Below are 22,353 nucleotides of genomic sequence, written 5' to 3'. Positions count from 1 at the left end.
CAGACTTGCAAAGATGTTTCCTGGGGGGCAGACAGAGAGGGGAGGCTGGTGTGGCTCTGGTGCTGAGAAAGGAGACGGGGAGGGAGGAAGGAGGGTCAGAGTTCAGCTGGGTATTGGAACTGTACCGCAGGTCCCAGAAAACTGCTGGACCCCGGGGGTCTGACAGGTCAGGTTGTCTGTGGGGGAGGCTCAGGTCCTGCAGGGACCCCCACTGTGCTCAGTGGGAAGCCTGGGAATTGCTGGGAGGTCACATGATACCATGGCGGGGAGCTGGGGTGTCAGGAAGAATGTTGAGGGGTACAGCCCCCCTCAGCCTGGTTCAGACCACCCCCAACTCCCTCCTTTCAGACCCCCTTCCACAGCCCAAGCCCTACCCCCCCCGCCCACACACACACACACACACACACACACACACACCCTGCCTCCGGGTCTCATCCACCTCCAGTTCCCATAGCTCTCAGCAGAGAGACCAGGTGTCTGTATGCTATATCTTTATTGAGGGGTGCCCCTCGGGGTGCCCCTAGTCCTCCCCTCCTGTTTCTTCCCCTTCGGTCCCCGAGGCCTCCAAGGCGCCCTTCAAAGGTTGGCTGGCGGACTGGCTGCCCGCCGAGGTCTTCTTCTTCTTCCCCTGGGAGGAATGAGAGGGCCACGGCGTGGGGTGCTGGTTGGTTTTCCCGAACCCCGGGAAGTGCAGCATGTCCCGGCTCTTGACCCACCTGCCGGGAGGGAGCACGCTCAGCCCCAGCCCCTGGCCTGGTCCCCTCCTCCTCCCCCCACCCCTTCTGCTGGCCGGCGGCCGCCCCCCAGCCCCACTCGCCAGTACAGGAGGACGCTGAAGATGACGAAGAGCAGCCCGGCGCACGTCCAGCTCAGCGCCCACAGGTGCTTCAGCCGCATGTTCTCTGGACAAAACGCGACCCTGTGAGCCCCGGCCCGGCGGCCGGCCCCCAGGCGCCCCGCCCCGGCACTCACCGTCCGGCCGCTGGTGGTAGCAGATGCCGTCTCGGTAGCAGCATCGTAGGCGCAGACACAGATTGGGGTTCTCGATGGCCGCCTGGCCCCCACAGCTCTCCCGGTTCCACACATCTCCCTCACAGCCTGGGCAGGCGGGGGCCGTGTCAGAGCCCCCCCTCCCCACGGGCAGCAGGATCCCAGGCCAGACTCCCCAGGATCACTGCCTAGTACTGGCTCCAACTGGACCCTGGAGCCCAGGCCCCCAGCCCCTCCTCCCTCAGACCCAGGAGCCCAGGCCCCCAGCCTCCTCCCTCAGACCCAGGGGTCCAGGCCCCCAGCCCCTCCTCCCTCAGACCCAGGGGTCCAGGCCCCCAGCCCCTCCTCCCTCAGACCCAGGGGTCCAGGCCCCCAGCCCCTCCTCCCTCAGACCCAGGGGTCCAGGCCCCCAGCCCCTCCTCCCTCAGACCCAGGGGTCCAGGCCCCCATCCCTCCTCCCTCAGACCCAGGAGTCCAGGCCCCCAGCCCCTCCTCCCTCAGACCCAGGAGCCCAGACCCCCAGCCCCTCCTCCCTCAGACCCAGGAGGCCAGGCCCCAGCACTTCCTCCCTCAGACCCAGGAGCCCAGGCCCCCAGCCCCTCCTCCCTCAGACCCAGGAGTCCAGGCCCCCAGCCCCTCCTCCCTCAGACCCAGGAGTCCAGGCCCCCAGCCCCTCCTCCCTCAGACCCAGGAGCCCAGGCCCCCAGCCTCCTCCCTCAGACCCAGGAGCCCAGGCCCCAGCCCCTGTCCGTGGGAGCCCAGGGTCCGTCCACTGCTCACTCCATGGATAGAAGAATCCCTGGATCCCATTCCCATCTGTGAAGGAAAATAGATGGCGTCAGGCGCCTGTGGGGGCTGAGGCGGCCCCAGCTCAGCCCTCTGACCCTCTCCGCGGCCCCTCACCTACTGAGCCCTGCATCATCAGGAAGAGGCTCAACGCTGGGACCCCCCAGCCCACCATGTCTCCTCCCCAGACTCCTGGGCCCTCTGGTGAGAGACCCTGAAGGCCATCCCCCAGCAACCAGCGGGCCCCGCCTGCAGCCCGCCCAGCGCCCAGGGTTCTAAGTTCTGTTGCCAGGGGGCCCTTGGCCGTGGGAGGGAAGGAAGGGGTGTCACAGTAGCCCGGTCACGCCTGCGTGCCAGAGACCTGCTTCCTGAGAAGCAGGTGGAAGGGGCTCTGGGGTGGGGCAGGGTCTGGCTGAGAGCCCCCTGAGATCCCGGTGGAGAGTGGGTGGTTGGGGGTGTGAGCCTCTCCTCCTGACCCACCGGGGCACCCAAGGAGTCGGCCCAGAGCTCCGCCAGAGAGCCCCTGGGTTAGTAAGCTCAGGCCTTCCAGCAAGCTGGGGCCTGGACTCCTGAGTCTGAGGGAGGAGGGGCTGGGGGTCAGGACTCCTGGGTCTGAGGGAGGAGGGCTGGGGCCTGGACTCCTGGGTCTGAGGGAGGAGGGCTGGGGGCCTGGACTCCTGGGTCTGAGGGAGGAGGGGCTGGGGGCCTGGACTCCTGGGTCTGAGGGAGGAGGGGCTGGGGTCAGGATTCCTGGGTCTGAGGGAGGAGGGGCTGGGGGTCAGGACTCCTGGGTCTGAGGGAGGAGGCTGGGGCCTGGGCTCCTGGGTCTGAGGGAGGAGGGCTGGGGGCCTGGGCTCCTGGGTCTGAGGGAGGAGGCTGGGGCCTGGGCTCCTGGGTCTGAGGGAGGAGGCTGGGGCCTGGGCTCCTGGGTCTGAGGGAGGAGGCTGGGGGCCTGGACTCCTGGGTCTGAGGGAGGAGGGGCTGGGGGCGGGGACTCCTGGGTCTGAGGGAGGAGGGGCTGGGGGCCTGGACTCCTGGGTCTGAGGGAGGAGGGCTGGGGCTTGGACTCCTGGGTCTGAGGGAGGAGGGCTGGGGGCCTGGACTCCTGGGTCTGAGGGAGGAGGGCTGGGGTCAGGACTCCTGGGTCTGAGGGAGGAGGCTGGGGGCCTGGGCTCCTGGGTCTGAGGGAGGAGGGCTGGGGGCCTGGACTCCTGGGTCTGAGGGAGGAGGGCTGGGGGTCTGGACTCCTGGGTCTGAGGGAGGAGGGGCTGGGGGCCTGGGCTCCTGGGTCTGAGGGAGGAGGGGCTGGGGTCAGGACTCCTGGGTCTGAGGGAGGAGGCTGGGGGCCTGGACTCCTGGGTCTGAGGGAGGAGGGATGGGGGCCTGGACTCCTGGGTCTGAGGGAGGAGGCTGGGGTCAGGACTCCTGGGTCTGAGGGAGGAGGGGGTGAGTGGGTCTGAGGGCACCTCTCCGGGAGCCCCGGCCCGGCCGTTTCTCTGTTTCTGGGGAAGCCCCGGAGCTGACTGTATAAACATCCTGCGGGGAGCTGAGTGGGCCCGCGCTGCCTCCGTCAGAGATGACAGGGTCCGGGGGCTCGGCAGGGGGCCGGGGGTGGGGGTCAGAGGGGTTGTGGGGCCGAGGCTGGGCAGCTGCTGACCATTTCCTGTGTCAACATCATCTGGACCCGCTTCCAATTCCCGGGATTCCTCAGGGATCAAGGAGGGGGTGGGGGGCGGGGCTGCCGGCCCGGGACCGCGGCTGGGGACTGGGGGGGCCCCACCGTCACGGCCCTCACCGCTAATGACAGGTTTGGGCTGCCTCTGCGGCCCGCCTGCCCCGTCACCCCCCAGAGGCCAGACAGGACCCCCCAGGGACAGACAGACGGACACACACACACACACACACACAGCCTCGGACCTGCTGACCTCACGCCTGCCAGCCCCGCCTGGCCCTGGGCCTGGGGGTCAGCACAGGAGCAGGGACCCCGGCACCCTCCTGAGGGCTCCCTGGCCTCTGCCTGCCGGGGCCCTGACCCCCCTCACGGCCTCAGCCCCGGGCCTCCCCTGGGCTTGGTCCCCAGCCTCCGAGCTGGTCTCTGCGGGACCAGTCTCCTTCGCGTTACGTCTGCCTTGTCCTCACCCGGGGCTCTGTCTCCATTTCTGCCTGGGACGCCCCCGTCCTGCCCCTCCTTGCCCTCCTTTCCGTGTGTGCGTGTGCATGTGCATGTGCATGTGTGTGTGTGTGTGTTATATTTTTTATTGACTTTTAGAGAGAGAGAGGGAGAGAGGGAGAAAGGAAGAGGGCGGTAGAGAGAGAAACGTGGGTGAGAGAGGAGCATCACCAATCAGCTGCCTCCAGCACGCCCCCTGCTGGCGATCGAACTGGCCACCCCATCCTGTGCCCTGACCAGGAATCCAACCAGCGACCTCTTGGTTCCGGGACTGACGCTCAACTGCTGAGCCTCACCAGCCGGGCTGTGTATTTATTTAAAAAATATATTTTTATTGATTTCAGAGAGGAAGGGAGAGGGAGAGAGAGAGAAACATCCATGATGAGAATCATGGATCCGCTGCCTCCTGCACACCCCCTACTGGGGATCGAGCCTGCAACCCGGGCGTGTGCCCTGACACGGAATGGAACTGTGACCTCCTGGTTCCTAGGTCGATGCTCAGCCACAGAGCCACGCCGGCCGGGCCATTCTTGCCCTCCTTTCCACAGAGGTAGCCCCAGTGTCCCCAACCCTGGGGAAGGTCAGGAGTCCTGAACAACACCCCCTCTTGTCCTGCACCCGGCCCCCTTCTCCCTCTGCCTTCTGTGGCTCCTGGGAGAAGATGACCCCACAGCCCAGGGTGAGGGTTGAGGCAGGTGGGGAAACCGGTCCCCAGCCACGAGCCACTGACCTGCCCAGCCTCCAGCCCACCCTCTCCAACAGAGCATCCCCCAGACTGCCCTGCGTTAACACCTCCCTCCACCCTTCCAGACACTAGGGTTTAGGGCCTGGACTCTGACACCTGGGTCTGAGGGAGGAGGGCTGGGGGCCTGGACTCCTGGGTCTGAGGGAGGAGGGTGGGGGCCTGGGCTCCTGGGTCTGAGGGAGGAGGGCTGGGGGCCTGGGCTCCTGGGTCTGAGGGAGGAGGAGGGCTGGGGGCCTGGGCTCCTGGGTCTGAGGGAGGAGGGCTGGGGGCCTGGGCTCCTGGGTCTGAGGGAGGAGGGGCTGGGGGCCTGGACTCCTGGGTCTGAGGGAGGAGGGCTGGGGGCCTGGATTCCTGGGTCTGAGGGAGGAGGGGCTGGGGGTCTGGACTCCTGGGTCTGAGGGAGGAGGCTGGGGGCCTGGCCTCCTGGGTCTGAGGGAGGAAGCTGGGGGCCTGGACTCTGACACCTGGGTCTGAGGGAGGAGGGCTGGGGGCCTGGACTCCTGGGTTGATTTGTGGGGTCTGGGCTGTCACCCCAGGTTCTCTGTGGGGCAGGAGGCTGCTGGGACCAGGTCCCTATTGTTGCTCGCAGGCTGGCCTCAGGCCCAGTCCCCATCCCCTCAGGCCAGTCCACCCCCCAGGCTGGTGGCCTGAGTCACCTCGGCTGGCCCCCGCCGGTCTGGGGGGGGCTACGTCAGTTCTCCCCTCACTGACGCAGCCCTGGGCCCCCCACGCTGACTCAGCCGGAAGTAGGCCCCCCGAGGGGTGGAGACCCGGTGGTCAGGGGCTGGGAGGCCCCTGGGGGGCGCGCAGGGGTGGCCATGGCAGACCCACAAAGAGCGCCTGCTACCTGAGGCGATGAGGTCATGTCCCACCGTGGGGGGCTGTGACCTCACCTCCCCGGGGACGGAGGCGCGGCCCCCCAGAGGTGGGCGATGACTCCAGCTGCCATCACCCCGAGCCCCCTGCCGGCTCAGCACAGGCCGGGCCCAGGGGGGTCCGCGGGAGGGAGCCCTTTGGTCTCCCCCCTCCCGCCTCTCTGTGTCTGCCGCCCGGCAGGTGGGGTGCTCCCGGGACCTGGCTTCCATCTGGGTCCCTCACTGGCTCTGCCTGGAACCCGGGGCCACCTCTGCCCGCACCCCTGGGGCTCCCGCCTGCGCGCCTGTCCACATCGCCATCTCGGATGCCTCCCTCTCCTGCGCCCCAGCCCCGGCGTCCTCTCTGCAGGCGCCCTCCCGGCCGGCCCGCTCCCAGCTCCCCCCGGAGCCCGGACACCCCATCCCTCCACCTCGCTCACGGGCCACGTTGGGGTCTCCCAGTGGTTCCATCTTATTCCCTCCCCCCCCCCATGTGTTAATAAAAACCCACCAACCCGGCAAATGAGAGCTAAGCGTGTGTGTGCGCGAGCGTTACATGAGCGAACTCACTTCTGTGCACGTCGAGGCGTGTGGGGGCTGCAGGGGGTACACGGCCTTTCCCAACTGCACAGGGAAACTGAGGCACCGAGGGGGGAAGCCACACGCCCGAGGTCCCACTGCTACGGGGTGTCTCCAGGACACTCTCGCCGTCCCTGTCCCCGTCTCAGGTTCTCTCACCTTCCCTGTCCCCGCCTGCCACCCTCCCCCTCCTCCCTGACTGCGAAGCGGCCCTGGTCCTCTGCTCTCAGGGCATCCCGGCTGCCTCCACCCCTGGATTCTCTCTCTCTCTCTCTCTCTCTCTCTCTCTCTCTCTCTCTCTCTCTCTCTCTCCTCTCTCTCTCTCTCTCATCTGTCTTAGACTCTGCATCGCCCCACTGACCCCCTCTGTCCGTGTGGCTCCTGGGTGCTTGCCTGGGTCTCAGGGTCTCCATCTCTCTCTGTCTCTGTCTCTGTCTCTCTCCATCCCTGCCCCTTGGAGTCACGCCCCCCTCCTCCCCAGAGCCTTCATTTCCCCAGGCCCGCCCCCCTGCCTCCCTCCCCTCTGCCTCCCCATCTCCCTGCCTGTCGGGGGTCGAGCTAGCGGGGACCCCCACCCCGCCTGCCCGCAGCGGGGGCCCAGCTCCTGGGCCTCGTGTGTCTGCCCCGCGGGCGGCGGCGGCCTGGGCGGCGGAGGGAGGGGACGCCAATGACCTCACCAGCCCCTCTCCGACCCCCCCCCCCCCCCTTTCCCTTTCAACTTTTCCAACTTTTCGTTCCGTGCCCTCCTCGGAGCAGGCGGCGGAGGCCCGCGAGGCGGCCGGCTCCGTCTGAATGGAAAAGGCAGCCGGGAGGTGAGTCAGGATGTGTCAGGCCGCCTCCCCTGCCGCCTGCCCCCCGCCCGCCGCCGGGCCCCCTATATAACCCCCGGGCGGACGCCCCGCCGCACTGCCAGGCCCGGCTGCGCCGCACATGCCGCCCCGGCCCCGGCCCCGGCCCAGCTGACCCCGGGGGCCCCGGCAGCGGACAGGGACGGGTTCAAGGCCCCCAGCTCCCTGCCCTCTGCCCTGGGGAACCCCGACCCGGCGGGGACATGAACAGTGAGTTGGTTCAGGTCCACCGGGGGGAGGGGAGCCGGGGAGCGAGGAGGGAGGGACCGCCGACGGGAGGGTGTGGAGCGGACAGACAGACAGACAGACAGACAGACAGCGGAACGGGACGGACACACCGGAGGGAGCCAGAGGGCGCGATGGGGAGGCAGAGGCGGGAGGGGAGAGAGTGGGGAAGTCGGAGGCCGGGGCTGGGACGGGCGGAGGGAGGGATGGAGGGACGGACACTCCGAGGCGCGGAGACGCACAGACGGAGCAGTGCAGCGAGGTGACCCCTGAGGGCCCAGGACGCCCAGGGAAACTGAGGCCGAGCCCCCGAGGAGGTGAGAGCCAGGAGGGAGAGGAGGAGGAGGAGGACAGGGCAGGGGTGCAGACAGGAACGGGGGAGCCGGACGGCTGGACGGACAGACAGCGGCGGGAGCGCCCGGGGGCGGGCTGGGGGTGTGCGGCGGGAGCGGAGCGGCCCGGGGGGCGCTGATTGGCTGCGGGCAGCGGGGGGTGGGCCCGGAGGGGGATGGGCTGCCCGGGAGGCCCCGGCCCCGGCCCCGGCGCCGCGCTGCGGGGTCCCGCCGTCCCGCCCAGGTGTGCGGGGCATCCCGCGCCGCGCCGGCCCTCGGCGCCCACCCGGGGGCGTCTCCCCGGGGGGACCCCCGCGTCTCCGGCCCGCGCTCCCTCCTCGGCGCTCAGGGCGCCCGGTTCCCGGGCCCGGGGAGGGGGCAGGTCCTGGCCTGTGCCGCCCCCTCACGCCCCGCCCCGGGGCCCAGATTCCGGCGTCCGGGGGCGGACGGGAGACGCCCGGCCCGTCTCCCCGCCCGGGGCCGCGTCTGCTCCGACGGGCGGGGCAGCCAGAGGCGGAGAGGGAGCGGGAAGCCCGCGCCGGCCGGCGACCAGCCCCGCGCCCTCCGCCTCGGGGCGCAAGACACCCTCCTCCCCCCCCCCCCCCAACCCCAGGCCTCCTCCCTGCGACCACCCCTCGGGCCTGAACCCCCGCCCTCTCCCGCCCGCAGGTGTTTGCTGCCTGGTCCTGGCCGCGCTGAGCCTGTGGCCAGACCGAGCCGCCGCGCCAGGGCCGCCCCCCGGCCCCCCGAGGGCCTCCCCGGACCCGCGGGCCGAGCTGGACAGCGCCATCCTGCTGACGCGCTCCCTGCTGGCCGACACCCGGCAGCTGGCCGCGCAGCTGGTAGGAGACGGCGGACGGCGGGCCGGCGCGGGACGGGGTGCTACCTGGCCTCCAACGGCACAGACGGGGAGGGGGCGTTTGAGGCCCGTGGTGGGGGGATGAGGGGACCCCCAGAGCTGGGCAGGGCCCCCCTCATAGCTTTTTTTCCCCCAGAGAGACAAATTCCCAGCCGACGGCGACCACAACCTGGACTCTCTGCCCACCTTGGCCATGAGCGCAGGCGCGCTGGGGGCCCTGCAGGTAGGAGCCGGGGAGCGGGTCCGGGGAACCGGGGGCGGGCGGGCTTGGGGCCGGCGCTCCTGACCCCGCACTCCGTCCCGCAGCTCCCGGGCGTGCTGACGCGGCTGCGGGCCGACCTGTTCTCCTACCTGAGGCACGTGCAGTGGCTGCGCCGGGCGGGCGGCCCTTCCCTGCGGACCCTGGAGCCCGAGCTGGGGGCCCTGCAGGCCCGGCTGGACCGGCTGCTGCGGCGGCTGCAGCTCCTGGTAGGGCGCCCCTGCTCCGAGGCCCTCACCCTGTACCCCCAGGACCCTGGGGGCCTGAGACCCCGAGGCCCACACTCCCAAATCCTGCCTGGAAACGCTTAGGCGCACCCCGAAAACAGAGAGCCCGTGAACGCGGGACCCCAGACGTGAGGGAGACCCGGGCGGGGAGAGACCCTGGCCCCAGACACTGCATTCCAGATGCCGAGCCCCAGAAACTGAGCCCCCAGCCCCCGAGATTCCCAGGTCCCTGGCTAGAGGCGCTGCCTAGGCAAACCCCAGCCCCCACGCAGCTGGACTCTGAGGTGGGAGACTGTAAGACCCCCCAGGCCTCGCCCTGGCCGGTGTGGCTCAGTGGATAGAGCGCCGGCCTGCGGACTAAAGGGTCCCGGGTTCGATTCCGGTCAAGGGCACGTACCTTGGTTGCAGGCTCCTCCCCAGCCCAGGCCTTGGTCAGGGCACGTGCAGGAGGCAACCAATCGATGTGTCTCTCACATCCATGTTTCTCTCTGTCTTTCCCTCTCTCCCCCACTCTCTCTAATAATCAATGGAAAAATAGCCTCGGGTGAGGATTAACAACAACAAAAGACCCCAGGCCTTGCCCTAACCGGTTTGGCTCAGTGGATAGAGAGACTCAAGGGTCCCAGGTTCGATTCGGGTCAAGGGCATGTACCTTGGTTGCGGGCACATCCCCAGTAGGGGGCGTGCAGGAGGCAGCTGGTCGATGTTTCTCTCTCATCAATGTTTCTGACTCTATCCCTCTCTCTTCCTCTCTGGAAAAAATCAATTAAAAAAACTTTTTTTTTTTTAAATAAAAGACCCCAGGCCTTGAGCCCCGAGTCACCAGGACTTCAGACCCGGGCTGTGAGCCTTTGAGGCCCCAGACGCTGAGGGTCTCCCAAAGCCACAGACCTAAGGCCGTAAGACCCTGGGCCTCAGCCCAAACAGCCTGCACCTCAAACTCCAGCTCCAGTTCTGAGACCCACCGAGGCCCAGCCCTCACCCCGGAGTCCCTGAGATCTAAGACCGCAGCCTGAGACCCAGGCCCCGCCCCAATGGGAGTCCGCAGCGCCCGCCCCCACCCAGCACCTGGGTCTGCCCTGACTCTGCAGACCTGGCCCCCACCCCCCTGGACGTGGCCCTGGGACCCCCCCGGGTTCGATTCCGGTCAAGGGCACCTACCTTGGTTGCAGGCTCCTCCCTGACCCAGGCCCTGGTCGGGGCTCAAGCAGGAGGCAACCAATCGATGTGTTTCTCTCACATCGATGTTTCTCTCAGTCTTTCCCTCTCTCTAAAAATCAATGGAAAAATACCCTCAGGTGAGGATTAAAAAAAAAAAAAATCCTAGAAAAAATAGACCCTACCCACACCCCCGCCCCGGAGACCGGAGACGCTCTGCAAATACGGAGCCCGGACCCCCCCACCTGAATCAGGGGACGCGGCAAGCACCCCTCGCCGGCCCCCGCTGCACCCCTGGCCTGGGGCTAACCCTCCGTCCTCTCCCAACAGATGGCCCGCCTGGCCCTGCCCCAGGCGCCCCCAGACCCGCCGGCGCCCCCCCTGGCCCCGCCGGCCTCGGCCTGGGGAGGCATCCGGGCGGCCCACGCCATCCTGGGCGGCCTGCACCTCACGCTGGACTGGGCCGTGCGGGGCCTGCTGCTGCTCAAGACGAGGCTGTGACCCGCTGACCCCGGAGCCACCGCGCCCTTCACCGCCAGACCTTATTTATTTATTTATTTCGGGACTGGGGGCGTGGCAGCCAGAGGACCCCTCCCCCCTGTCCCCCTGTTTAGAGACAGTCCCTCCAGGAGACACCTGTGCCTTATTTATACTTATTTATTTCCGGGGGTGGGTGGGACGCAGGTGGACTCAGGGGGTCCCCAGCGGGAGGGGCCTGGGGTCCCGGTTCTTGGGGCCCTAAGTCTGCCCCCCCCCTCCTCTGGGCCTGAGCAGGGGCATATGTTATTTATTAAACTATTCCTTTTTGCGACGGGGTGGGGAGGGAGGGGGGAGGCAGGCCTGGGTTTTTGTACAAACACGTGCGACGCCTTTGTGAGCTGGAGAAGGGAGAATTAAATCTGTCACACACATCCACTCGGAGGCTGTTTCTATGGGGCTGAGGGCTGGGGGCTCGACGCCAGGGCCCCGGGGGCGGGGGGAGAGGGAGGGACCCTGAGTGGGCAAGGCCAAGGCCGTGGAGGGGAGACCATCCTGGACCCTGAACCCTGAGGGGCAGGGGTAATGGGAGACCCTGGCCGGGGGGGGCGGGGTCAGTTGGTTGAGCATTCGTCCCTGTGCACTCAAAGGTCTCTGGTTGATTCCAGGTCAGGGCACAGGCCCCGGTTGTGGGCTTGATCCCCAGTGGGGGCGTGCAGGAGGCAGCCGATCGATGTTTCTCTCCCTCTCCCTTCCTCTCTAAAATCAATAAAAACTGCCCTAGCTGGTATGGCTCAGTGGATAGAGCATCGGCCTGCAGACTGAAGGGTCCTGGTTCAATTCCCCGTCAAAGGCACAGGTGCCCAGGTTGCGGGCTCGATCCCCAGTAGGACCCGCTCGGGGCTGGGCCTCAGGGGCAGGGTTTGACTATGACCCCCTGGGTCCTCATACACCCATTTTACAGGTGAGGGAAATGGAGGCTGGGGTGCCTGTGGTTCAAGGGCACGCAGCTAGAGAGACCACGGTGGTCCTGCCACAGCTCTGGCTCATGGCAAAGGGCGGGTCCCTTTCCTTAAAAGTCAACAGACAGCAACCGTGACCACAGACACAGTGCGTTCCCGATGGGGAAACCGAGGCTCTGTGGGAGGCTGGGTCTTACTCAGGTCCAGAGAAGGGTCCGTGGTGAGCGGGGGCTGCATTCCGAACTCCCGCCTTAAGAGTCAGAAACCCCTTGGTTGCCCGTGGCCGGTGTGGCTCAGTGGTTGGGCGTCGACCTATGAACCAGGAGGTCACAGTTCCATTCCCCCCACCTGGTCAGGGCACAGGCCCGGGTTCCAGTCCATCCCCAGTGGGGGGCGCGCAGGAGGCAGCCGATCCATGATTCTCTCATCATTGATGTTTCTCTCCCTCTCCCTCTCCCTTCTTCTCTGAAATCAATAAAAGTATATTTTAAAAAAGAAGCCCTTCGGTTAACTATCCATTTGCAACGTCACAGACAGACCCTCCCAGGGGGCCCTGTCTTGCCTCCAGTTGGCCTCGGGGGCAGGGCCTCGGGGTGCACCCCCCGCTCCCCGTCCTCAGGCCCAGTCCCCGGGGAGACGTCCCAGGAAGAGTCCCCCGTGTGCCGATGAGGTCACAAAGGCCCTGCACGGAAGGCTCCTCCCCCGGCCGGGCAGAGCGCCCGCAGGGCCATGGCCCAGCCCTGGGCAGCCCCTCCCGCTGCGGCCGCTGAGCTGGGGGCCCCGGCCGGCGGGCACCCCCCTTTCTGCAGCCGCCATGAACCGGCTTTGGAACATGAGGCGCGTGGACCCCCGGCCGGGCCCCCCGACGTGGGTCCCCATCCTGGGCCAGCTGCAGAAGACCCTGCGGCAGGGCGACTACCTGCCCCTCCGGCCGCTGCCCATGTTCGAGAGTAACTTTGTCCAGGTTCCCAGCTCCCTGAGCCGGGGGGGGGGGGGGGGGCGGGGAGGCAGAGCCAGGGCCCTGGGCTGGGGGGGCGGGAGCAGCTGGACGCTCAGGGGGCTGGGGCGTGGTCTGGGGGTGCCTCAGGGGCGCCGCAGGGAGGACTGGCCCCAGCCCCCGGCCCCGGCCCCAGGTGACCAGCCGAGGGGCCCCCGTGTACGTGCACCACAGAAGCAACCATCTGACCATGGGGGTGGCCGCCTCGCTGCCCGACCCCGTGCTGCCCGACCTCCTGCTCATCGCCAGGCCCTCCGAGGGCAGGGACTGCCCCAACCTCATCCTCTCCAGGTGCCCAGCCCAGCCCCACCCCCCCGCTGGACTCCTCCTCCCCCTCCTTCCTCCCCTCCCCCTCCCCCTCTACCTCCCCCACTCCTCTCCTGCCCCCCAGGATAATCCCACTGGACCTGGTTCGCCTCTATGTGCACAACCTGTCGGCCCGCTGCCTGAAGCTGCGCTTGTCCACCGGCCGCTACTACTACCTGGAGCTGAACGCCCCCGACAGGGAGATGGCCTTCCTGTTCGACCGCTGGGTCCGCCTCATCAGCCTGCTCCAGGAGCCCCCCACCTCCGGGGCCCCCCGGACCCTGAGCACGCCCCTCTCGGACCTGGCCCACGCGGCGCCCCCTGCCTCCACCTGGCAGCTCCAGGTGGGGCCATGAGCACACCCCAGGGCAGGTGTGGGTCTGGATCCCAAAGGGAGCCGGGAGTCCAGGTGCCCAGGAATGGGGGCGGGGGGGCTGGGTCAGCTGGTCTGAGGGAGGAGGGCTGGGGGCCTGGACTCCTGGGTCTGAGGGAGGAGGCTGGGGGCCTGGGCTCCTGGGTCTGAGGGAGGAGGGGCTGGGGGCTGGCCTCCTGGGTCCGAGGGAGGCTGGCTGGGGGCCTGGGCTCCTGGGTCTGAGGGAGGAGGGCTGGGGGCCTGGACTCCTGGGTCTGAGGGAGGAGGGGCTGGGGGCCTGGGCTCCTGGGTCTGAGGGAGGAGGGGCTGGGGGCCTGGGCTCCTGGGTCTGAGGGAGGAGGGTTGGGGGCCTGGCCTCCTGGGCCTGAGGGAGGAGGGGCTGGGGCCTGGGCTCCTGGGTCTGAGGGAGGAGGGGCTGGGGCCTGGACTCCTGGGTCTGAGGGAGGAGGGGCTGGGGGCCTGGACTCCTGGGTCTGAGGGAGGAGGGCTGGGGTCTGGACTCCTGGGTCTGAGGGAGGAGGGGTTGGGGGCTGGACTCCTGGGTCTGAGGGAGGAGGGTTGGGGGCCTGGGCTCCTGGGTCTGAGGGAGGAGGGCTGGGGTCTGGACTCCTGGGTCTGAGGGAGGAGGGGTTGGGGGCTGGACTCCTGGGTCTGAGGGAGGAGGGTTGGGGGCCTGGGCTCCTGGGTCTGAGGGAGGAGGCTGGGGGCCTGGACTCCTGGGCCTGAGGGAGGAGGCTGGGCCTGGAGTCTTGGGCCCGCACTCAAGGGGCTGTGGAAGCCAGGAAGAGGGGCCCCTCCTGACCGCCCCCTCGGCCCACAGGACCAGCCCCACAGGAGACGCTCCGGTGAGCCGCGCTGCATCCCTTGGGTGTCTGCACCTCAGCTTCTCCTCCACCGCCGAGGCCGGCGGGGGGCGGGGAGGGCGGGGGGTGGGGGGTGGGGGGTTCCGGCGCTGGGGACCTAGTCCTTCCCCCGAGCCTGGCTCCGCCCCCACGCGCTCCCCCCGCCGCAGGGACCCTGGCACAGGTCCCCCTCTCCCTCCAGCCACGGCTGCGGGTCCCCGCAAGATGCTGGCGTCCCCGAAGCAGAAGAAGGCCAAGGCGAGCAGGCCGCGGCCGGACCGAGGGGCGCTGCGCCCCGAGCCCTCCCCTGCCGCCGCCCCGTCCCAGCCCCTCCAGGGCAGATTCAGGTCCCAGGCCGTGGGCGACTCGGTGCCGCTCGTCTGGTCGCAGCTGGAGCCCCCGGGCGCTGGGAAGAAGTAGGCTGGGGGCCCAGGGGCCGCGGCTGGGGCGGGGGACGGGGAGGTGGAGGGGGACGCCATTGAGTCCCACCACCCTGTGCCCGCAGGTCCCACCCCGACCCCGGCCACGGCTCTCAGACCAAAACCTCCGTCTCTGGTGAGCACACCCGCCCCTCGCCTCTGAGAATGGACCCCAAAGTTCTGGTCCTTTCCCAGGGCTCAGACTGCTTCTTCCCGCCCCCCCCATCAGCCCCCCAAGTGAGGGGGCCGGACCCCTCCGCCCCAGTGAGGACCAGCATCACCATCAGGACCATCTTCAGCATCTTTTCCAGATCCTTCAGCACACCGCTGTCCTCTTCCAAGGCACCTATATACTGGGGGCCAGGACCCCACTCTTAGATCTGAGGGAGGAGGGCTGGGGGCCTGGGCTCCTGGGTCTGAGGGAGGAGGGCTGGGGGCCTGGACTCCTGGGTCTGAGGGAGGAGGGCTGGGGGCCTGGGCTCCTGGGTCTGAGGGAGGAGGGGCTGGGGGCCTGGACTCCTGGGTCTGAGGGAGGAGGGCTGGGGGTCTGGGCTCCTGGGTCTGAGGGAGGAGGGCTGGGGGCCTGGACTCCTGGGTCTGAGGGAGGAGGGGCTGGGGGCCTGGACTCCTGGGTCTGAGGGAGGAGGGCTGGGGGTCTGGGCTCCTGGGTCTGAGGGAGGAGGGCTGGGGGCCTGGACTCCTGGGTCTGAGGGAGGAGGGGCTGGGGGTCTGGGCTCCTGGGTCTGAGGGAGGAGGGCTGGGGGCCTGGACTCCTGGGTCTGAGGGAGGAGGGGCTGGGGGCCTGGACTCCTGGGTCTGAGGGAGGAGGGGCTGGGGCCTGGTCTGTGTCTGAGCGGCTGCCGCCCTGACCCCTGTCCCTGCCTCCCTGACCCTGTCCCTGCCTCCCTGACCCTGTCCCTGCCTCCCTGACCCTGTCCCTGCCTCCCTGACCCTGTCCCTGCCTCCCTGACCCTGTCCCTGCCTCCCTGACCCCTGTCCCTGCGTCCCTGACCCTGACCCTGCCTCCCTCCGTCTCCAGGGATGCTCAGCGGACGGGGCAGCGGTGCTCGGCGGTTTGGCTGCGGCCCCTTCACATTGTCACAGCCCTGACGCCTCCTTGCTCATCTCCTACAAGCACTTGTATGTGCGAGAGGCCCTGGGAGGCCTGGCGGACCCCGACTCCAGCACCCCGTCCTCCAGCTCCCTCGGCCCGGCCACCTACCCTCCCAGCTTCTACCCGCCTGCCCGCCAAGCCTCCGGCCCCAGGCAGGAAGGCCAGGCCCAGCGCCCCGTGCAGAGGCCGCGGCCTCCGCCCTCCCAGAGGGCCCCCTCGGGCCCGGCCGCCTCCCGGAAGGCTCCGGCCCCCCTCGAGCAACCCCAGAAGGCCCCAGCGGAACGGGCTCCATCTCGGAAGGCCCCTGCGGGACCTGCTGCCCCCGGCGGGACCTGCTGCGCCCCAGTTCTGGCCTCCGCCCCCCAGAAAGCCCCAGCCCCATCGAAGACCCCAGGGGTCCCTGCCGTTCCCCAGGAGGCCGCGTCGCGTCCCATCTGCTGCCAGGAATCCCTGTCCCTGCCGACCCCATCGCCGCAGGCGCTGACGCCCCGCTCCCGCTACCAGATGGCCTGCGACTCTGCCGCCTGGGGCGCGGGGCCCGCGGGCAGCCGGCTGGGGACTGTGCTGGAGAGCCGCCAGCCCGGAGGGAAGACGGAGCCCCTGATGCTGGTGGGCGCGCAGGAGACCGAGGTCACGGAGGTGCGGGCCCAGAAGATGTCCCTGGAGCTGCCCGGCCACACGGCCCGGAGGGAGCGGGAGGAGAGGGTGGTGGGCCGGGCCCGCGAGGTCGCCCTGGACGGCCGGAAGGGCCGGGGGCAGGTGGAGGACAGGGTCCGCAGCTCCAGGGAGGAGAGGCGCGTGGACCTGCCCGGCTTCCGGTCCCAGGCGACGGGGCGGCGGCGGAAGTGGGTGAAGACGCAGCAGCTGGCCGTGGAGGGGGCCCCGGGGGCGCCCAGGCGGCCCTTCTCCGAGGACGAGCTCGCCCTGGCCAGGCTGATGGTCATGGCCAAGGCCAAGGAGCCGCCCTTGAGACCCCGACGGTTGGGGCTGCCGTCCTGGCTCTTGATCTCCCAGGTGTCTGCCGGGCCACCCAGGGGCCCAGAGCCCCTCAGCCCCGGACAGGCGGCCCAGGCGGAGGGAGCCCCGGGGGTGGCCCGGGAGCGGCCGTGGGGGGGCCCCTGGGTGAAGGGGGGCGTGGGTGTGTGGGTGGAGGAGACACTGAGTGCGCAGGCGGCGGCGGCAGTGCCCGAGAAGCTGCCCTCGGTCCAGAGGGGCCCCTCCGACGTGCGCCCCCGCGCCCGGAGCGCCCCCAGAAGCTCCAAGTTGGACAGAGTCTCCGAGGCCCCCATCCCTCTGCCCGCGACCAGGTGGGAGGACGTGCCGTCGCACACCGTGTCGACCCCCATCTCAAAGATGGAGGCCAGGGTGTCCCGGAAGCTCAAGAGAGAGGCTGCGGGGACCGAGGGGGGCCCGGGCCAGGGCCCCGAGGCCACGGCGGGGTCGTCCTTGGAGAAGGTTGTGCCCAAGCTCGTGGAACTTGAGAGGATGAGGAACGTGGCCAGCAGGATGGAGCAGACAGAGGAGAGCCTGCAGGTCCTCACGCCGTGGTCCAGGTGTGTGGGGAGGAGGGACCCGCGGGGCTCTGAGCAAGGTGACAGGGGTAAGCTTAGGGCGCATGGAAAGCGGGGACTCAGGCTGCAACCCTTGCGAACAGGATGCCCAGCCCTGGCCGGTGTGGCTCAGTGGATAGAGCAGGTTCGATTCCAGTCAAGGTCACGTGCCTGGGTTGTGGGCTCGATCCCCAGTGTGGGGCGTGCAGGAGGCAGCCCATTGATGATTCTCTCTCATCACGGATGCTTCTATCTCTCTCTCCCTCTCCCTTCCGCTCTGAAATCAATAGAAATATATTGTAAAAAAATAATAAAATAAATAAATAAAAAGAAAACAGGACGCCCAGTGAGTGGCGCCAGACACAAAGGCCGGCGCCACGGTGTCTGATGCCACGTGTGTGAAATGTCCAGGACAGGCCATCGGAGAGACACAGACCGAAGTGTGCGGTTGCCGAAGGCCGGGAGGGCAGGGGCTGGGGAGGGACTGCTGGTGGGTGTGGGGTTTTCGGGGGGTGGGAGCGGAATGAAAATGCTCTGGGACTTGATAAAGGCTGTGACTGCAGGACATGGAGAATTATTTTTAAAAAATATATTTGTATTGATTTCAGAGAGGAAAGGAGAGGGAGAGAGAGAGAAACATCAATGATGAGAGCGAATCATGCATCCGCTGCCTCCTGCATGCCCCGTTATGGGGATCAAGCCCACAACCCTGGCACTTGACCTCCTGGTTCATAGGTAGACGCTCAACCACGGAGCCACGCCAGTCGGGCGGTTGAGAATATTCTTAATGCCACTTTAAACTGGTTACCATGGTGAAGGTCATGTGTATTTCCCGGACCAGGCGTAGACACGCGGAGGGGGCTCCCAGACCAGCTCTGTCCCAGGAGTTTGCTGGAAGCGGGGAGGGCCACGGAGGGGCCGCCGGTGTAGGGCGTGGGCGCATGGGGGGCTCCTTAAGAGGAAGAGCTATTCGTGCATTTGGATGAGGGGGTGAAGGATCCAGAGTCGGGCTTGACCATAGCGAGGCAGGAGGACGAGAGACCTCGGAGGGGCACCGGGAGGCGGTGGCAGCTCGGATCCCAGCTCAGGCCTGCCTGTTCTCCATTCAGTGTGCTTACTGAGCGCGCACTGCCCTCTCCCCAGCAAGCACCGAGCCCAGCGCTTCCAGTAGCAGGATCCCGGACTCCACTCAGTCGCTACATGGTCCAGAGTGATCCAGTGTGGCCAGGTAGCCCCCGACACCCCCAAACCCGCCTTCCCCCTGGCGCTCAGTCCTGGCGCCGGACCCCACCCGCGCTCTTGGCTCTTCCCCGCAGGCCCCAGGCGCCGTGCGCTCTACTTTAAGAAGTCGGATGCTGGCCAGGCCGAGCGGAGGGCGTCTCGGCTGCAGTAGAGAACAGAGCTATTTATACATTTATATATTGGGGGGCGGGGGGCGGGCCGGGGGACAAGCCGCGGGGTGGCCCAGCTTCGCAGAGATTAAAAGCCTGAGTCTGAGACGCGGCAAACGTCGAGCCTCGAGCCTGTGTGCGCACCGGGTCCCTGGGAGCGGGCGCCGGGCTGGAGGCGGGGCGGGAGGGAGCGGGGGGGCGGGTCCACGCGGCGCAGCTGCTCCCATTGGCTGGGGCTCCGGGGTCTCAGCCAATACGGCGGAGCCGTGGTTTGCCGGGGCTGGGACCCTCGAGACTCAGAAACGAGGGGCGTCCCGGACGCAACTACAGGCGCCAGCGACCCATCAGCCTAGTGAGGACAGGACGGGGGGGACCGGGGGGAGCGGGGGGACCGGGGCTGGGTTTCGGGGTGGGGATGGGGGGTCAGGAGGTGAGTGCGATTCGGAGCGAGGGGCTCCCCCTGGGCCCCACGAAGCCCCGCCTCTCCGCAGGAGCATGTACGACACGGAGAAGCCCCCCAAGGGGCGAAGGCCCACGCCGCCCTTCGACCCGCGCTTCCCCAACCAGAACCAGACCCGCAACTGCTACCAGAACTTCCTGGGTGAGCACTGGCGGGCAGGGTAGGGGAGCGGGGTGAGAGGGGGAGGCAGGAAGGGGGGCGCACCCCAACTCCTGAGGACGGGTTAGGGGCCCTGACTCCCGTTGGGAGGGGAGACCGTTGGGGTGGGACGCGGAGCGAGCCCTGGTCGAGGGGGCGGGGCCTATCGGTTAGGGGAGGGGCATGGTGGGGCGGGGCTTGGTCGGGTGGGCGGGGCCAAGGAGATAGGGAAACGTTGCCTGGCCAGGAGGGGTGAGGCCGGGCCGCGAGTGGGCGGGGCCTATTCTGGAGGCGTGGCTGAGTCACGTGGGGGCGGGACCCGGGAGAGCTGGGCCCTGGCAGGGAGGAGGTGGGACCGGACCCTGGAGAGGCGTGGCCTATTCTGGAGGCACGTGACCAAGTCGTGGCGGGGCGGAGGAGAGACTGGGTCTGGCAGGGAGGGGGCGGGCCTGGTCCGGAGAGGGTGGGGCCGGCTGTGGGGGCGGGGCTTAGGGTGGGGCTGGTAGGGACCGAGGGTGGAGAAGGGGGTCCTGTCCTGGAGTGAAAAGAAGGGGTCTGGTCAAGAGGGGCGGGACCTGCTGGTGTGGCTCAGTGGTTGAGCATCAACCTATGAACCAGGAGGTCACGGTTCCTTCCCAGTCATGGCACATGCCGTGGTTGTGGGCTCCATCCCCAGTGGGGGGTGTGCAGGCAGCAGCCGATCAATGATTTTCTTTTCTTTATTTTTTAAAAATATATTTTTATTTCCCTGGCCGGTTTGGCTCAGTGGATAGAGCGTCGACATAGGAACTGAAGGGTCCCCGGTTCGGTTCTGGTCAAGGGCACATGCCCTAGTTGTGGGCTCCAGCCTCAGTGGGGAGCGTGCAGAAGGCAGCCAATCAGTGATTCTCATCATTGATGTTTCTGCCTCTCTCCCCCTCTCCCTTCCTCTCTGAAATCAATTTTTTAAATGATTTCAGAGAGGAAGGGAGGGAGAGACAGAAACATCAGTGATGAGAGAGAATCATCATTGATTCTCTCCTGCACGATTGGAGATGCAGCCTGCACACCCCCCCCCCACCCCGCATGTGCCCTGACCAGGAATCCAACCGTGACCTCCTGGTTCATAGGTCGATGCTCAACCACTGAACCACTGTGGCCGGGCATCAGTGATTTTCTTTCATCATTGATGTTTCTATCTCCCTCTCCCTTCCTCTCTGAAATCAATAAAATAATATTTCCAAAAAAAAGAGAGAGACGGTGTCTGGTGGGGGGGAGGGGGTGGGACCTGGTCAGGGGGGCGGGGAGCTTGGCGCGGCCGCACCCACCGCCGTCTCCCCGCAGACTTCCACCGCTGCGTGCAGAAGATGAACCGCCGCGGGAAGAGCACGCAGCCCTGCGAGTACTACTTCCACGTGTTCCACTCGCTGTGCCCCAGCAGCTGGGTGAGCGGGCGGGGCGGCTGGTGGGACCGGCGAGGGGGGCGGGCGGAGCTGAGCCGCGGCCTGCCTCCCGCCGCGCCTCCCCAGGTGCAGCGCTGGACGGAGCAGATCCAGGACGGGACCTTCGCGGGGAAAATCTGACCGTCTGCACGCCGGCTCCTCCCAGGGACCCGGCCAATGGCCCCGTCCCTTCGTCTCCCGGAGACCGGCCCCGGCCCCCCACCCCCGGGTCTCTGAGCCACAAATAAAGCTAGGCTGTTGCCGCCGGTTCTTCTTCTGTCTGCTCACTGCGCAGCGGGGCGCGGGGAGGTCTTCTCGGTGCCCGAGTTCTGATGATGAGGGGCGGCGGCCGTGCCCCCTCAGGGCTGGGATGAAGGGAGGACTGGGTAGGAGCAAACCCGCCCGGCCCCCACCCGCCCCAGGCAGCAGCCGCCCACCAGCACGGCTCCAGGGTGCTCCCGCCTCTCAGCCGCCACGCCTTCCCGTCACCTGAACCTCCATCTCCGTCCTCAGCATCTTCTCCTCTAACCTGGACCGCCTCCCAGACCCCGCCAGGCTTCTGCCCCTCTGCCCCGGGCCACCCCACCCCAGGTCCACCCAGCGCTAAGAACCCCACCCCCTGCCCGCCTCCCACCCCTTTCCCGGCTCTCCTGCCCCCACGTGACTCCACGGCCCTCAGTCCATCCCAGCCCCGGTGAGTCCTCCTCAGGCTCCGCCCCCTGTGGCCCCTGTCCCACCGCAGCCTCCCCCCCTCTCCAGACCGGCCCTCCGCTCCTCCCGCGGATCCCTGCAGACTGAGCTCCAGGACGCTCAGCCGCCCCACCTGAATTACTTTTAAAAATATTTTTATTGATTTCACAGAGGGAGAGAGAGAAACATCAATGATGAGAGGGAATCATGGATCGGCTGCCTCCTGCACGCCCCACACTGGGGATCGAACCCGCAACCCCGGGCTTTTGCCCTGACCGGGAATTGAACCGTGACCCCCTGATTCATAGCGATGCTCAACCACGGAGCCAGCCGGCCGGGCCCCCTGAATTATTCTTTGCTTCCCGCAGCCAGGCTCTCAGATGACAATGCGGAGATTCCCCGACTTAGACACCCCCTCGCCACGTCACCTCTCCGGCCCCCTTCACCGGACTGGGCGTGGCCCCGCCCTGCCGCCAGCCCACGCCCAGCACGGACCATTGAATGGCAGTTTCTGCCCGCAGCGGTCGCCTCAGAGGCCGCTTCAACCCCAGCGCTCAAAGGCGGCTGTTGCTAATCATACAACTTCCTGTGACCCTGGCCAAGCCTGTCCACCTGCCCGAACCTCAGTTTCCCCAGCTGTCAACGAGATGGTGCCGAGTCCCATGATCCCAGAGACAACGGGAGGGGCTGGGTCAGCTCAGGGGAGAGCCAGCTCCGTCCCCTCCCCTCACCCCTCCATGCCCTCAGCACCCCCCCTGGGCACACCCCAGGTGTGCCGTCTCCCAGATGCTCCACCCCCAAGACCTTGGCCCCAGGGATCCTCTCTCGGACCAGGACCGGGAGGCAGGAGGACGAGGCCCAGGGTAGGGTGCGCACTGGGCCACACGGACGTGGCCGCCACAGGGGCTCCTGGGAACTCCCGCACAGAGGCCGCAGCAGCAGGCGGCGGGGCCACGCGGGCAAGGCAGCTGAGTCACGGGCTGGGTGACGGCTGTCTGAGCACCCGGTGAGGTCACCCAGGGGCGTCCGAGCACAGGGCAGGCACCCGTGCCGCCCAGCCCGGCTCCGGACCGGCTCCGGACCTCGGAGCACCGGCCTCCGTGCACTTGGCCCGTTCGCCGGCCGCCCCTCCAGTCCCCTTCCCTCACTCCCTCTGGGGCCAGGGATACCCCCTCCCCCCG

At 67.9% G+C, this 22,353-nt stretch overlaps 4 protein-coding genes across 4 annotated transcripts; 3 read left to right on the top strand and 1 right to left on the bottom strand.

Annotated features, from left to right (window-relative positions):
• Nucleotides 1-617: 617 nt before the first annotated feature.
• On the bottom strand, nucleotides 618-7,056 carry TMEM190 (transmembrane protein 190; the record flags this gene model as incomplete). The annotated part of the gene is made up of 5 exons (XM_079799837.1): nucleotides 618-902; nucleotides 973-1,098; nucleotides 6,116-6,182; nucleotides 6,853-6,912; nucleotides 7,027-7,056. 5 exons carry the CDS (start codon nucleotides 7,054-7,056, stop codon nucleotides 736-738), a joined length of 450 nt encoding a protein of 149 aa, XP_079655963.1. The 3' UTR covers nucleotides 618-735.
• A 27-nt stretch (nucleotides 7,057-7,083) lies between these two features.
• On the top strand, nucleotides 7,084-10,924 carry IL11 (interleukin 11). The gene is made up of 5 exons (XM_079799554.1): nucleotides 7,084-7,182; nucleotides 8,199-8,371; nucleotides 8,525-8,611; nucleotides 8,695-8,856; nucleotides 10,363-10,924. Exons 1-5 carry the CDS (start codon nucleotides 7,176-7,178, stop codon nucleotides 10,531-10,533), a joined length of 600 nt encoding a protein of 199 aa, XP_079655680.1. The 5' UTR covers nucleotides 7,084-7,175; the 3' UTR covers nucleotides 10,534-10,924.
• A 1,361-nt stretch (nucleotides 10,925-12,285) lies between these two features.
• On the top strand, nucleotides 12,286-18,465 carry GARIN5B (golgi associated RAB2 interactor family member 5B; the record flags this gene model as incomplete). The annotated part of the gene is made up of 8 exons (XM_079799836.1): nucleotides 12,286-12,435; nucleotides 12,605-12,759; nucleotides 12,860-13,118; nucleotides 13,968-13,992; nucleotides 14,192-14,405; nucleotides 14,495-14,645; nucleotides 15,448-17,122; nucleotides 18,389-18,465. 8 exons carry the CDS (start codon nucleotides 12,286-12,288, stop codon nucleotides 18,463-18,465), a joined length of 2,706 nt encoding a protein of 901 aa, XP_079655962.1.
• Nucleotides 18,466-18,737: 272 nt separating this feature from the next.
• Nucleotides 18,738-20,741, top strand: COX6B2 (cytochrome c oxidase subunit 6B2). Its single transcript, XM_079759864.1, has 4 exons — nucleotides 18,738-18,815; nucleotides 18,955-19,064; nucleotides 20,385-20,485; nucleotides 20,570-20,741. Exons 2-4 carry the CDS (start codon nucleotides 18,959-18,961, stop codon nucleotides 20,621-20,623), a joined length of 261 nt encoding a protein of 86 aa, XP_079615990.1. The 5' UTR covers nucleotides 18,738-18,815; nucleotides 18,955-18,958; the 3' UTR covers nucleotides 20,624-20,741.
• The last annotated feature ends 1,612 nt before the right edge of the window (nucleotides 20,742-22,353 follow it).

The sequence above is a fragment of the Cnephaeus nilssonii genome (assembly GCF_951640355.1).
Source record: "Cnephaeus nilssonii genome assembly, chromosome: 20".
NCBI lineage: Eukaryota > Metazoa > Chordata > Mammalia > Chiroptera > Vespertilionidae > Cnephaeus > Cnephaeus nilssonii.
Note: the sequence above shows the minus strand (reverse complement) of the source record. Positions and strands in the feature narration are given on the sequence as shown.